The 13,115-nt window shown below is 42.5% G+C and overlaps 1 protein-coding gene across 6 annotated transcripts in view; it reads right to left on the bottom strand.

The window, feature by feature from the left end:
* Nucleotides 1–13,115, bottom strand: part of LOC108275790 (cadherin-like protein 26) — a 34,579-nt gene that overhangs the window by 2,259 nt on the left and 19,205 nt on the right. The window contains exons 12-18 of one of the 6 annotated variants that reach the window (XM_017486778.3): nt 8,209–8,430; nt 7,580–7,701; nt 6,937–6,975; nt 4,998–5,045; nt 4,566–4,616; nt 3,814–3,861; nt 3,574–3,624 (exon numbers count right to left, since the gene is read on the bottom strand). In XM_017486778.3, coding sequence (XP_017342267.1) covers nt 3,574–3,624; nt 3,814–3,861; nt 4,566–4,616; nt 4,998–5,045; nt 6,937–6,975; nt 7,580–7,701; nt 8,209–8,430 — 581 coding nt within the window. Of the gene's footprint in view, nt 1–3,573; nt 3,625–3,813; nt 3,862–4,565; nt 4,617–4,997; nt 5,046–5,555; nt 5,658–6,936; nt 6,976–7,579; nt 7,702–8,208; nt 8,431–13,115 lie in introns of those variants that run through there. The other 5 variants (XM_017486779.3, XM_017486780.3, XM_047160347.2 and 2 more) reach the window with 5 other exon arrangements.

Here is a 13,115-nt window from a genome sequence, read left to right as displayed (position 1 = left end):
TAGAGATGCGCTGCATTGACACAGCATCACCTCTACTGTCGCTGCCAAAGCAGACCAGCAGCTGCTCCGACTGTAAACACATGGTGACCTCTCAATTGAGGAAGAAGGAATTTCAGTGCTAGAAATATGGCCCACATTTCTAGGCAATTTATGTCACTCCAGATGAGGGCCACTCCGGAGACCGTGAGCTGGACAGCTGTCTAAGACCGTACTCCAGCCCGTGAGGGAGGTGTCTGTCATTACCGCGTTGTACAAAGGAGACACCCCTAGAGTGTGACCCAAGGCTAGAAACCGGGGACACTCAAATTCTCTGAGCATGTAGGCATCGCTGCATGACACTGATTACTCTCAGAGGTTTCTTCCTTGGACGAAACCCCCAACTTCTCAGCCACCACTGAAATGGTCTCCTGTGCAATAGGCCCAATGGTATGACGTTGGCTGCCCTTGAGCGCCAATAGTCTCCCATAGAGACTGGAGGGGATGCCAAGATCCAGCTTTATCTTGCTCAATGTTAATAGGATTGACCCTACGTATGTTTGGGATAGAAACTAACTCATCGTAGTAGAATCCTTATAACCCCTAGAAAAGTTGTAATCTGCACTGGAAAAAGCATACTTTTCTGAGGTTCAACCTGATCAACAAGCTCTTTATGTGGGCAAGAACAACATCTTGATGCTGAACTGCCAGTTCCCTCGGTCATGCTAGAATTAACCAGTAATCCAAGTAGTTTAGTACACGGATGTCCTGGAGTCACAATGGAGCCTGAATGACATCCAAGCACTTTGTGAAGGTGCGAGGGGATAAATCTAGCACAAAGGGAAGAAACCAATCCTTGCTATGTGGAAATATGCAACTTTCAGATCTATCGTCACAAACCAGTGCTCAAACTGAATCTGTGGAACGATAAGTTTGGGCATCACATCTTGAACCTATATGGCTGAAGAGTACAGTTCAGATGACACAGATCTAAAATTGGCTGCATACTCCTATTTTTTGCAGATCAGGAAATAACGGCTGTAAAAACCTCCCTACCTCAGGGAATGGGGTACATTTTCTATGGCCCCTTTGTCCAAGAGGGATCTTACTTCCTGTGCTAACGTCAGGCTCTGGTCTGTGCTGACTACTGTGGTGAGAACACCTCTGATGCAGGGGGGTCAAGCTCTGAACTGGACCCAGCAACCCTTTTCTATGGTAGACAGAACCCATGGAGACACATTTGGCAGTAGTTTCCATGCTGCCAGATTGTATTTTAGTGACGTTAACTTTTCCACATTCTATTGTAGGAAAAGCATCAGATTTTCGTTGCCCTGTGACAGCTCGCTGACTAGAGAACACTGAAAACTTGGGACAGCCTTGGGTAGGGGAGGCCCTACAGCAGCACTAAGGGCTAACTGCCCTAACAACCTCATGTCCCCTGATACGTTCCTCCATGGCCCCTCAGGACTGCTCTTCTTTGTCTACTTGGCCTTTATGACCATTCTCAGATCAGGCCTAGTAGCAGGCCACGACTGTGACTGCCCGGTTCCCCTGGCTGTCTGCAGGGGTTGGCAGGCTGCCATACTTGCCTTCTGTGTCTCCCACTAGTACTGGCCAGGGCTCCACTCATGGATGCCCGGGTAAACTCGACATAACAGGGAAGGAACTGGCTGAATGCCGCCATATGTCGAGCTCACTCAGCAAGTCTGCTTGGTAGGCCTGCAATACAGTCATTGTCGGCATTGACCCACAAGCAAGACTACTACTGCATAGGCCTTGCCCACCAATGCCATGGTGGCCTTACACGTTGGCTTGGATGGCAAAGCCGGCCACCCTAAATTACCTGCCGTTGATGAAGACAGGTAGTTCGCAAGCACCTCCTCCACTTACACCAAAATCGCCATGCCATTCATTCCCCACAGTGGCCAAATAATCCAACATCGTGGGGTTATAAATACGGCTTATGCATGGTTTTCCCTCAGAAGCCTGATATTTTGTCAATCACTTCTGGAAGAAAGGGGAGTTTTCTGCAGTTTGAAGGATTTACTTTCACTGGGGAGAAACAAGCTCATCCAGCCTTAGTAATCACTTCAAGCAGCTCTTTATATGCTGCTGTCAGTTTTTAGTACACCATTCTGGCTCCTTGGAGTCAGAGTGGAATTATTACTATTACTTTTTTGTGTGTGTGTGTTTTCTCTTTGTTTCCCTTTTGGCTTTCCATGCGGAAGGAGGAGTCACGACACAAGCTCCAAAATTCAGGGGAGAGCCAGACCCGGAAGACAGGGCAAGAAATAGAGCAGCGCTCGTCTCCGGCTCCTCTTCCGGATCCATAAGAGATCCCTCGGCCCAGATCCACGAGGCTTTGAAACCCAACTCTCTTCGGCTTCCAAGAAGAGAGCAAGTTGCGAGCAGAGTTGCCTAATGTAGGCGTCACAATGCGCAGCCTCTCAAGGCTGCCATCGCATGCTCTACCCTAGACACTTCACACAGAAAGTGTGCACCACTCCCCGTGATGAAATAGGAGCAAGCCGTAACACACTTCCTGAATTCTCTCACTCATATTTTTCTCTCTCGCTCATTCCTTTTTTTAATCTCTTTTTTTAAAGGGATAGAAAAGTTCTGAGATTTTGAGAAAAGATAGAGAGGAAATGAAGCGTCTTTTGTTTCTTTACAAAAACAACCGACATGCAGTCTCGCTATAGATAATAAGGCTGACGGCGCGGTTCACAGGTGCCACGTCACCTGATCATGGCAAGCCAATAAATAGAGGCATGATTTTACACAAGCTTCAGATACCGGTCGCACGTGCGAGGGTGCTCCCATACTGTTATGCTAAATGCAACATTGAGTTCCCTTTGAAAGGGAACACACGTGATCAAATCTGAAATATAGACAACTTTTCTGAAAGCAACAGAGAATATAATCAGATTTTTAAAAATAAAATAAAACTAAATGAAGTAATAAAATAGGGAAATGAAAGACTGAAAGCAAGTCATTTGATCAGTTCTATACATAAAATTAGTTTTCCTTTCTACTGTCGCCCCTGGTTTGCTCTGGTTTGTAATGTATTCCAGCAACAAATCTGTCCAGAAGATGAAGTCACAGATGTACATCTTTTTAGCTCACCACATCACAATAAATTTGGCCAGTTATTGTTTGCTGTTTGAAATTACATATGGTATCATTTCTTTTTTTCCTTATCTTCACATGCCTTAATTTCTTTCTGAAGAATACAATTTGAAGATCTGCCAATTTAATTAATGGTAGCAAAATTAATGATGTTTTTATTATCATTGAATAATATGAAAGTGGAATTATTCCAGAAAAATATCAAATCCACTCAAAAACTAAATATGACATTCTTAGTATTTTGTTTCATATAGTGACTGGAGTATAAGGTTTTATCTGGGTTAAGAATGGATGGAATATACAATCTTATAAAACTTATAAAAATCTGGATTAGAGAATATGTATATAATAATGACACCCTCTGACCAATCACATTCAAGAACTCCTTGGTATCATCAAGAAGAAGAAAAAAAAAAGAAATTACTTCAATAAAGGATAGGTTTGTGTGAAAACTGAGAAATATTTTACCATTCTAAGGAGGTCTTCCATGTTAAAGCTAAAGGATCTGCTCAACCCACTCTGAAAAGTGCAAATACATATCAGAACACAGTGTGTAAAATTATTAACTGCTGAATTATAATAGATGAATTAATTTAGAAAGATTACCATCTTGGTGCCATTTTTAAAACCTTTTAAAATATATATATATATATATATATATATTTTTTTTTTTTCAAATAATACTTAAAAGCCTCTAAAACAACTTACCCAAACAGTGTCATATGTATTATATCTACTGCTTCTGGTCCTGGACTGCTGGGACACAAAACACAGGTGTTATAATAAGGCTTAAATTATTCCATAATCTTAAATGGTAAATACGACTGTAATGACTTCAGATCAACAACCTTGTGTGATGAACAAATGTTTTATTGATTGGTAGCATCCCGCTCAGACAGTAGCACACTTGCTTGACCAGCATTCGTCATCAAGCATTTCTGGGAAAACCCTTTCTTAAAGCTGTAGTGCCAGATTACATCCCTCCCTTTGTTTTTATAAAGTAATTCACCCAGAGTATTAGCATGTGAGATTGGGTACACACATAAGTGAAAAATTTCAAACTTTAAATTATGACCAAACAACTGCAATGAAATTAGCAAGGTTGACAAGAACATGTCAACAAGTTTAAACTACGACAATACCTAAAAAATAGTCCTTAAGATAATGTGAAATGCCAACTGTGTGGACGCGTTGCCCAAATTCAGTTCTTGACCTCGGTAATACTCTTGTGGCTGAATGGGCTAATCCCCACAGCCACGTGATATAATATAGTGGAAAGCCTTCCCAGAAAAATGGAGGTTATTATAATAGAAAAAGGGGAACAAATCTGGAATGGGATGATCAAATATGGTCGTGACAAACTTTTGCCCATATAGTGTATGCCATATATGTCATTCTGATTTACTCTCAAAAGCAAACGTAATCCTAGCAAAATCGTTTTTAGTGCTAGTGAAACTCACTGTTCTGTAGCTGTTCCTTGGAACAGTTGAATCTCTAAATTCACTGGATTCCTGTGTGAGTTATACAGAAGACAACATAAAACCATTTAGACAGACTGTAAATGTATTCCATTTAATAATATACTACACATGTGCAAAACACAGTAACACTTGATATATCTGAGTATGAATAAAACCATCAGGAGATCTATTTACATTAATATTTCCTCTTTGTGTAAACATTCAATTCTAGATATTCCTCCGTCTCAGACAAACACACTCAATGAGCATGTGATGTTCAGTAAGGATTTATCATTTAGTTAATGCGATTCTGATTTTCCTGTTTTATTTTCACATTTGTTGTAGAGTTTTTGGTAATGTACAGATGTGACACTGTGTATCTGTATTTCTATACGTAAAAAAAGATAAATAAAGCAAATATGCAGTACAAACCCCAAAAGTTCCTGTCTTCAAGCTGCCTGAATGATTGGTGGGACGCTGCTGAAATTCAAAGTAAGAGGAGAAAGAAGGACGCAGGATCATGTTAGAAAAAGGTTGTGTGAAGTAGGGTAAAGAAGGACATGGTATAGGAGAGAACAGGGTAAAGTTTGGTAGGATACAGTAGAGCTGGCAGGGGAGGAAAGGTAACCTGGATCAAGCTGTACTTTTCCTTGTTGGTGGGGTGATAAAATCAAGGTTACATCTTATATACCTTTAATATGTATGTTTCACCTGGAAACATACATATAGAGTAACTTTAAAAATAATTTAAGGTACATAACTGGAGTCTGTGTAAGTCTATGTAAAATCATGCCTATTTATAGGCCTGCTGTGGTCAGGTGATGTGGCATTTCACATGTTGTGTGACTATAAAACAGCACCTGTAAACAGTTCTTGTGTGCTATGAGCTTTGAAGAGTTTAGAAAGTGTGTTACACCCTGCTTTCATGTTATTACAGAGGGGGATGGACACATTTTTTGTGTGAAGGTTATGGGAGTGGCGCGTGCTTACTTCTCAGCTGAAGCGAGCTGAAGTGTCTTGGAACCTCAGGACTCTGGGCCGGCCGCTGTCGAGGCAACCAGCTGGCTCAGATACTGGGGGTCCCATTTGGATCTAAAGGGGGAATTGCAGATGAGCGCTGCTCTATCTCAATCTCTGATATGCGAGTGGAGCATGCTACAGCAGCCTTTGAGGGAGCTGACTGATTTCACACTGTGAAATTATATATATAATTTTAAAAAGGGATGCACAATGAAGCAGCTCCGCTCTCGGCTCTCTAACTTCTCAGCTGAAAGAGCGATGGGTGGAGCCCACCGTGCGACTTCTCCCTCTGGTATGGAGAGTCAACCCACCCTCTCTGACGGGGGAGCCAGTGAGAAGGAGAGCATTCCATCACTCTACAAAAAACTCCCCTTGGACATTGGATTACACTTCTTAGAGTGTAGGATATGGTAAAGAAATGTAAAGAAGGATATGGTACAGGAGACAATAGCATAAGTTCTGGTAGAATACAATAGTGAGTGTCTGGAAGGTCAAGGTAGTATAGGATGTGTGATGTATCATGTTTGGTACAGGAGAAATGATAAAGTGAGATGGGTAGATGTGGTGGGGTTTAAAAGATATGGTGATATGGTGAAATAGTCAAGATTGTGGAACAATCAGATAAGAGCACTAATCGAGTACTGTAAGTGGGGAGGAAGGAAGCAGAAAGGGAGTATCTTCCAACACATTTTAGTGTTTCCCCTGCAGACAAAAGAACTGATTCATATAATCAGCTAATTAATAGCTCTTGCTGAGTTGACATATTAGAGCAGGGAAATGCTAGAAGGTGAAGGACAGGGAGTACTCCAGGACTAGGGTTGGGAACCTGTGGCATAGGATCATATAAAATCTGATAAATCTGATGGATTAGAGCAGGTTAGCAAAACAGACATAGAGCCAAATCTGTGCCCAAAATGTGTGAATTGTTTGATGAGTATGATCAAATAATCGAACTCCAGCTGACTGGATTGCTAAATCACCCTGCCTCAATCCCATAGAAAACATGTGTGAACAGGTGAAACACCAAAACTCTAGCTGAATTGTGCACCTAGTTGATGATTGATAAATCGATAAAATAAGGTAAGCCTTACCTAACAGGATTGATATTGTAAATAAAACATCGGAAGATGTAGTAACATATTATTGGAAAAAATATATATAACAGGATCATTTCATTTTTTTGATCAAGGGTATTAGAAAAAAGTTTCTAGTAATAGGCTAGGATTAAGATAGCATATTGTACATTAAGGAAAGGTTAAAATGCAACAGGTTTGTTATTATAATTACAGTTATAATATGTTCATTTAAAGCATGTACATGCAATTAAAAATAGAAAATATGCAATACACACCTGTTCTGTCTTAAAAGGACAAATACTGCTAGTTGGGCTCTGCACGAATTCAGGATATATTAGGGTTAGAGGTCATGGTAAGGTGGGATTGATTCAGTAGGATAGGGTAAGGTATAGAAGTACTGGGTGGTACAGTAGGGTAGACTTAAAATGACAGTGGGTTAACAAAGGATAAAGAAAGTTATTATAGAGTGGAGGAAACCAGGGAACACTGAACAAATCCGCAAAGACACATCATTTGAACATACTTAGTATGGTTTGCCTTAATTCCTCTACACCTGTATATTGTAATAACATACAGCCCTGCTATAGGGGGTCACACAGAAGAGAATGGGTTCCCTTTTGATTATGGTTCATCTCAGGAAGTTGTTCTGCTTTGTCGTTGTCTATGTAAATGTATATTATTAAAAGCTCTATACAAATAAAATTTAATTTAATTTCATTATAGACCTTCGTCTAAAGTCTACAACGATCATAAATAGGTGTTGAGCAGCAGATGGCTGTGACTCTTGGTGAGCTTGTGATGAGCTTGTCCTGCAATAACTCTAAATCAATGGCATTAAAAGACAAGATGAAGTCCACAAATAGTAAAGTTTATAATCATGAACAACACTGATTAATATTTCAATCAGCATGTACACACCTTGCACAATGAACCTCCTCCCTCATCATTGTATGCCATCAGGGTTTGGATTCCATCAAAAAAGAAGTGATTGATTTTTTTTTTCTCTCCACACTTACAGAAGAAACAAAAGCAGAGCAGCACTGTGGAAAAATTGAGACTTTTATTACTGGTTAATCAATTTGCATTATTAAGTATGTAATTATTGATGGCAAAATGTTTAGAACAAATTCACAGTAAGTGCAATTTACTGAATAACACTGTGGTATACTTTAGAAGTGTTTCAGTTAATAATGCAGTTTTAATTTGCTTGGTATATCATTTGAATTGGTTTCCTTAGTGCATGTAGTCTTAAGAACATTGTTATGGATACAGTGTGCATTTTTTCCTCATATCTATGCAAAAAAGGAGCTTTTACAAGCATTTCTATTGGAAATATTTCAGATTACATGGAAAGCTTAACTACATCTCATGCGCACTGAGTCTGGTTTTAAGTCATTAAAAGACAACAGTAATTTCTCACAAAGCAAAAATTACTTTTTTTAGAAGTTAAAATACTGTATTTTTGAATGTTGATTCTGATTTTTAATTGCGACCGGATGTATTAGCAGACGTATTACTATAATTGTATTTTTTAAGGAAAAACTCACAAGGCACCAAGAGCAGTGCTCCCAGTAGAATTCCTATAGCTGCTCCATGGAGGCTGGAGGTTCGAGGTAGCAGGTCTTGACACACGTCTCCTTTCCCACAGTCACACACCAACACTTGAAAGATGCTGTGTGCTAGCACCCCCTGTTGGTCAGTAATCTTCAGTGGAACGGAGTACGTCCCGTAAGGCAGACTCGTCAGGCTAATCAATGAGGTTTCATACCCTGTGGCAAAACAGATATGCAGGTTATTTGAAACAAAGAGGACATGCAGGTGATTAAACTGATCATCATGACATCAGGTAAATATAAAATCAAGAGAGTGAATGAGTGACAGTGTTATAAACATATTTTTGGAGCAACTAATTGACATTGCATTTACATTTATATTTACAGCAGTCAGCAGATGCCCCTTATCAAAAGTGTCTTTTTAGTAGCATGCAGTGCGCTCAGAAACCTGAAACGTGAGCATGATGCGCAAGCTCTTAGCAAACGCACGCTTTGGGGTCTTCAGTGACATTGACTTTGTTTACTTTCGACAAGTGCTTTTGTTATGGTTTATGTCCTGTCTCCGCCCCTGTATTGTCATTGGTCGTTTCCCGTAGGTGTGTCACATTGTACTCAGCTGTCTGTTTCACCCCTGATTATGTTGGTCATTTAAAACCATCGTGTCTCTTTGCACTTCGTGAAGTATTGAGTGTTATCACCGTACGAAGCGTTTGTACCCTGTTCCTCGTTTTGTTTCATGTTCTTTGATCTTGTTTCCCATTCTCGATTCTAGCCTTGCCCAGTTTATGCCTGTTTGCTAGTGGACTTTCGTAGATCTTCCAGATCGGTGTGACAGGTTTTATGGCTACCCGGAATATTTTCTTGTTGACTGCTAGCTCAATTTTTCAAGCCTATCGGACTACAACCCCGGCGAGAAGCAATGGCTAAGGTTCATGTCGTCCCGTTTTTTTGGGCCAGCCTGCTAGTGGGCGCAGAGTCTACTAGCCATGGGATCCAGGGGACTGGAGAATGTACCTCATCTCCAGAGCTCCAACCTGAGGCCCTCAAGGTAGTCTCACCCGCTGAGCTCCAGCCAGAGATCAACATGGTGAACTCATCTCCAGAGCTTCAACCTGAGACACACGACGTAGTCTCACCTGCAGAGCTCCAGCATGAGACCCACGAGGCAGTCTCATCCCCATAGCTCCAGCATGAGACCCGAGAATTAGTCTCACCTGCCAATTTCCAACCGGTCAACATGGCGACCTCTTCCCCAGAGCTGCAACCTGAGACCCATGAGGCGGTCTCATCTCCAGAGCTCCAGCATAAAGTCACGTTCTTGCTAGAGGTCAACGAGCTGACCACCCAAGCCAAGTTGCTGTCCGAGGTCGAAGAGATGACCTCTCAAGCCAAGTTCCTGTTAGAGGTCAGAGAGAGACGATCACTCAAGCCAAGTTCCTGTCTGAGGTCAAAAGAGGGCCTCTCAAGCCAGGTTCCTGTCTGAGGTCGAAGAGATGACCTCTCAAGCCAAGTTCCTGTTAGAGGTTGGAGAGACGATCACTCAAGCCAAGTTCCTGTCTGAGGTCGAAAAGAGGGCCTCTCAAGGCAAGTTCCTGTCCGAGGTCGAAGAGATGATTTCTCAAGCCAAGTTCCTGTCTGAGGTCAAAAAGAGAGCCTCTCAAGCCAATTTTCTGTCTGAGGTTGATGAGGCAACTTCCCAAGACAAGTTCCTGTCTGAGGTCGACGAGGCGACGTCCCATGCCAAGTTCTAGTCTGAAATCGACTACATGACCTTCCATGCCACGTTCCAGTCTGAAACCAACATCACAACCAACCAAGTTATGCTCAAGCCTGAGGCTGTAGGCCCGACCAACCAAGTTCTCCTCATGCCTGAAACCGACATCACAACCAACCAGTTCTGTTCAAGCTGGAAAACAACGTCATGACCAATCAGGTTCTGATCACGACAGAAAATGATGTCACAACCAACCAAGCACTGCTCACGCCTGAAGCTGACATCACGACCAACCAGGTTCTGCTCATGCCTGAAACCAATGTCAAGACCAAGCAGGTTCTACTCGCGCCTGAAACCAAGAACACGATCAACCAAGTTATGCTCATGCCATAGTCTGCTGACATGACCAACCAGGTTCTGCTCATGCCTGAAACCGATGTCACAAGCAACCAGGTTCTGCTCACTCCTGAAAAAAACATCACAACCAACCAGGTACTGCTCACGCCTGAAGCTGACATCACGACCAACCAGGTTCTGCTCAAGCCTGAAGCCAACATCATGACCAACCAGGTTCTGCTCATGCCGGAAAACGACATCGCAACTATCCAGGTTCTGCTCATGCCTGTAACCGACATCACGACCAATCAGGTTCTGCTCATGCCTGAAGCCGACTTCACGACCAACCAAGTTATGTTCATGCCAGAGTTGGTTGACACGACCAAGCAAGTTCTCCTCATGCCTGGAACCGATGTCACGACCAACGAGGTTCTGCTCATGCCTGAAACCAACGTCACGAGCAACCAGGTTCTGCTCACGCCTGAAGTCGACATCATGACCAACCAGATTCTACTCAAACCTGAAGCCGACGTCATGACCAACAAGGTTCTGCTCATGCCGGAAAACGACATTGCGACCAAGCAGGTTCTGCTCATGCCTGAATGTCTCGAAACAACCAGGATCTGCTCACACCTGAAGCCAACATCATGACCAACCAGGTTCTGCTCATGTCCGGGTCTGGTGACACGGACAGCCAGTTTCTGCTCACGCCCGAGTCTGCTGACACGGACAACCAAGTTCTGCACACGCCTGAGTCTGATGACACGGACGACCAAGTTCTGCTCACGCCTGAGTCTGTTGACACGGACAACCAAGCTCTGCTCACGCCTTAGTCTGTTGACACAGCCAACCAAGTTCAGCCTGCAGAGTCCATGGAGGACAATGCTCCGCCTTCCTGCTCTGCTGAGGATGTTGCTCTGCCTTCCTGCCCTGTGGAGGACGCCGCTCTGCCTTCCTGCTCAGCTGAGGACTCTGCTCAATCTCATGGTTCAGCTGCAGACTTTTTGCCCAGAGGGCCAGGACCGCCATGGGAGGGGAGTGTGTTCTGGTGCTCCGGGAGTGCCCTTGGGGAGGGGTTCTGTCACAATTTCTCCATTGAGTTAGCGCTGTATCATGCAGCATGCTGAACCTGAAGCTCGAGCTCGATGCGCGAGCCTGATGTGCGAGCTCTTACCAAACGCACGCTTTTGGGTCTTCATTGACATTGACTTTGTTTACATTCAACATGTGCTTTTGTTATGGTTTATGTCCTGTCTCCTCCTCTGTATTGTCATCGGATGTTTTACGTAGGAGTGTCATCATTGTTCTCAACTGTCTTGTGGTTCAACCTTGATTATGTTTGTCATTTAAACCCCTCATGTCTCTTTGCACTTTGTGAAGTATTGAGTGTTATCACCGTAACAAGCGTTTGTACCCTGTTCCTCATTTTGTTTCATGTTCTTTGATCTTGTTTCTTGTTTCACGTTCTCGATTCTAGCCTTGCCAAGTTTATGCCTGTTTGCCAACTGCCTGACCCATTGCCTGTTTTTTTCGACCACGATATTGTCTCATGATTTGGATTTGTCTGCCTGCCTCTCTTTATTAAAAACTCTCTTCTGCACTTGCATCCATCCTAACCTTCATTACGTGGTATACATGACATCTATTAAAAACACAAAACACAACACCATGCTTGTTCACCCAGTAAGGGAATAAGGATAACTTCAAGCAAAAACCCTGGTGGGAGAGGTTAGTACAACATGAAAAGAAAACACACAGATTAGAGGTTGTGTGGCTATGGTGTAGTGTGGGACTACTTGGGGATGTTGAAAATAAGTCTTGCAGCTGCATTCTGGATCAATTACAAGGGTCAGTTAGCACACAGATGCAGACCTTCCACAAGCAAGTCACAGTAGTCCAGCCTTCAAATGACAAGGACCTGCATGACCAAGGTTACCAGTGTGAGGAGAGAAGGATACTTGGTTGTCCAGAATTACCCCAAGGTTGTGAGCACTGTCAGATAGTGTGATTTGAATGTGAAGATCAAATGACATTGAGGTGGGCGTGCATCTCCAAGCATATACAGCAGCTCTTGTTAGGATTTAGTTTCAGCAGGTGAGCTGCTATCAATGACAAGATGTCTGCCAAACATGTGGAGATTCAAGCAGAAACATGAGTGTCTGAGAGAGGAAAGGACAGGATGGGTTGAGAGTAATCAGCATAGCAGTGGTATTAAAAACCCATGTGATGACATGACCTCACAGAGAGAGCATAGAGGGAGAACTGAAAAGGACCCAAGACTGAGCAGCACAGAACTACGTGCAACACAGAACTACATGAGACTACACAGAACTAACTAAGACTACACAGACGTACACAGGACTACATAAAGTTCATGTGTGCAAACATCACAAGACAGAACAAGTTTACCAAGTGTAGGAAATAGGCATAGTAAAGGGCAGTGCAGCACTGACCAAGTACATGGTTCTAGCATGAATAAAGTGGATATATGTAACAGCTTGCGCAAAAATATAACAATATAGTATAATAGTAAAATATTGTAAATGTAAACATAACGTACAGTGATACTATGGATCTACTATGATATATACAGTTTTAGCAGCAATTCTGTCCAGGTAAGCATGAAACCATTTAGTAAAAACTAAAATATTGTATATAACATGCTCAAGAACTTTAGAAAGAAAAGAGAGAAGTGATGCTGGTCAGTAGTTGCTGATATCTGAGGTATGTAGAATGGGCTTTTTCCAAGAGGGAATAGCCTTTACTGTCTTAAAGGCAGTTGGTACATGACCAGATGTTAGGGAGTCTTTATAATGCAACTGATGAAGGGGAAGAGATATTGAGAGATGGT

Source organism: Ictalurus punctatus, chromosome 15 (assembly GCF_001660625.3).
Source record: "Ictalurus punctatus breed USDA103 chromosome 15, Coco_2.0, whole genome shotgun sequence".
Classification (NCBI taxonomy): domain Eukaryota; kingdom Metazoa; phylum Chordata; class Actinopteri; order Siluriformes; family Ictaluridae; genus Ictalurus; species Ictalurus punctatus.
Note: the sequence above shows the minus strand (reverse complement) of the source record. Positions and strands in the feature narration are given on the sequence as shown.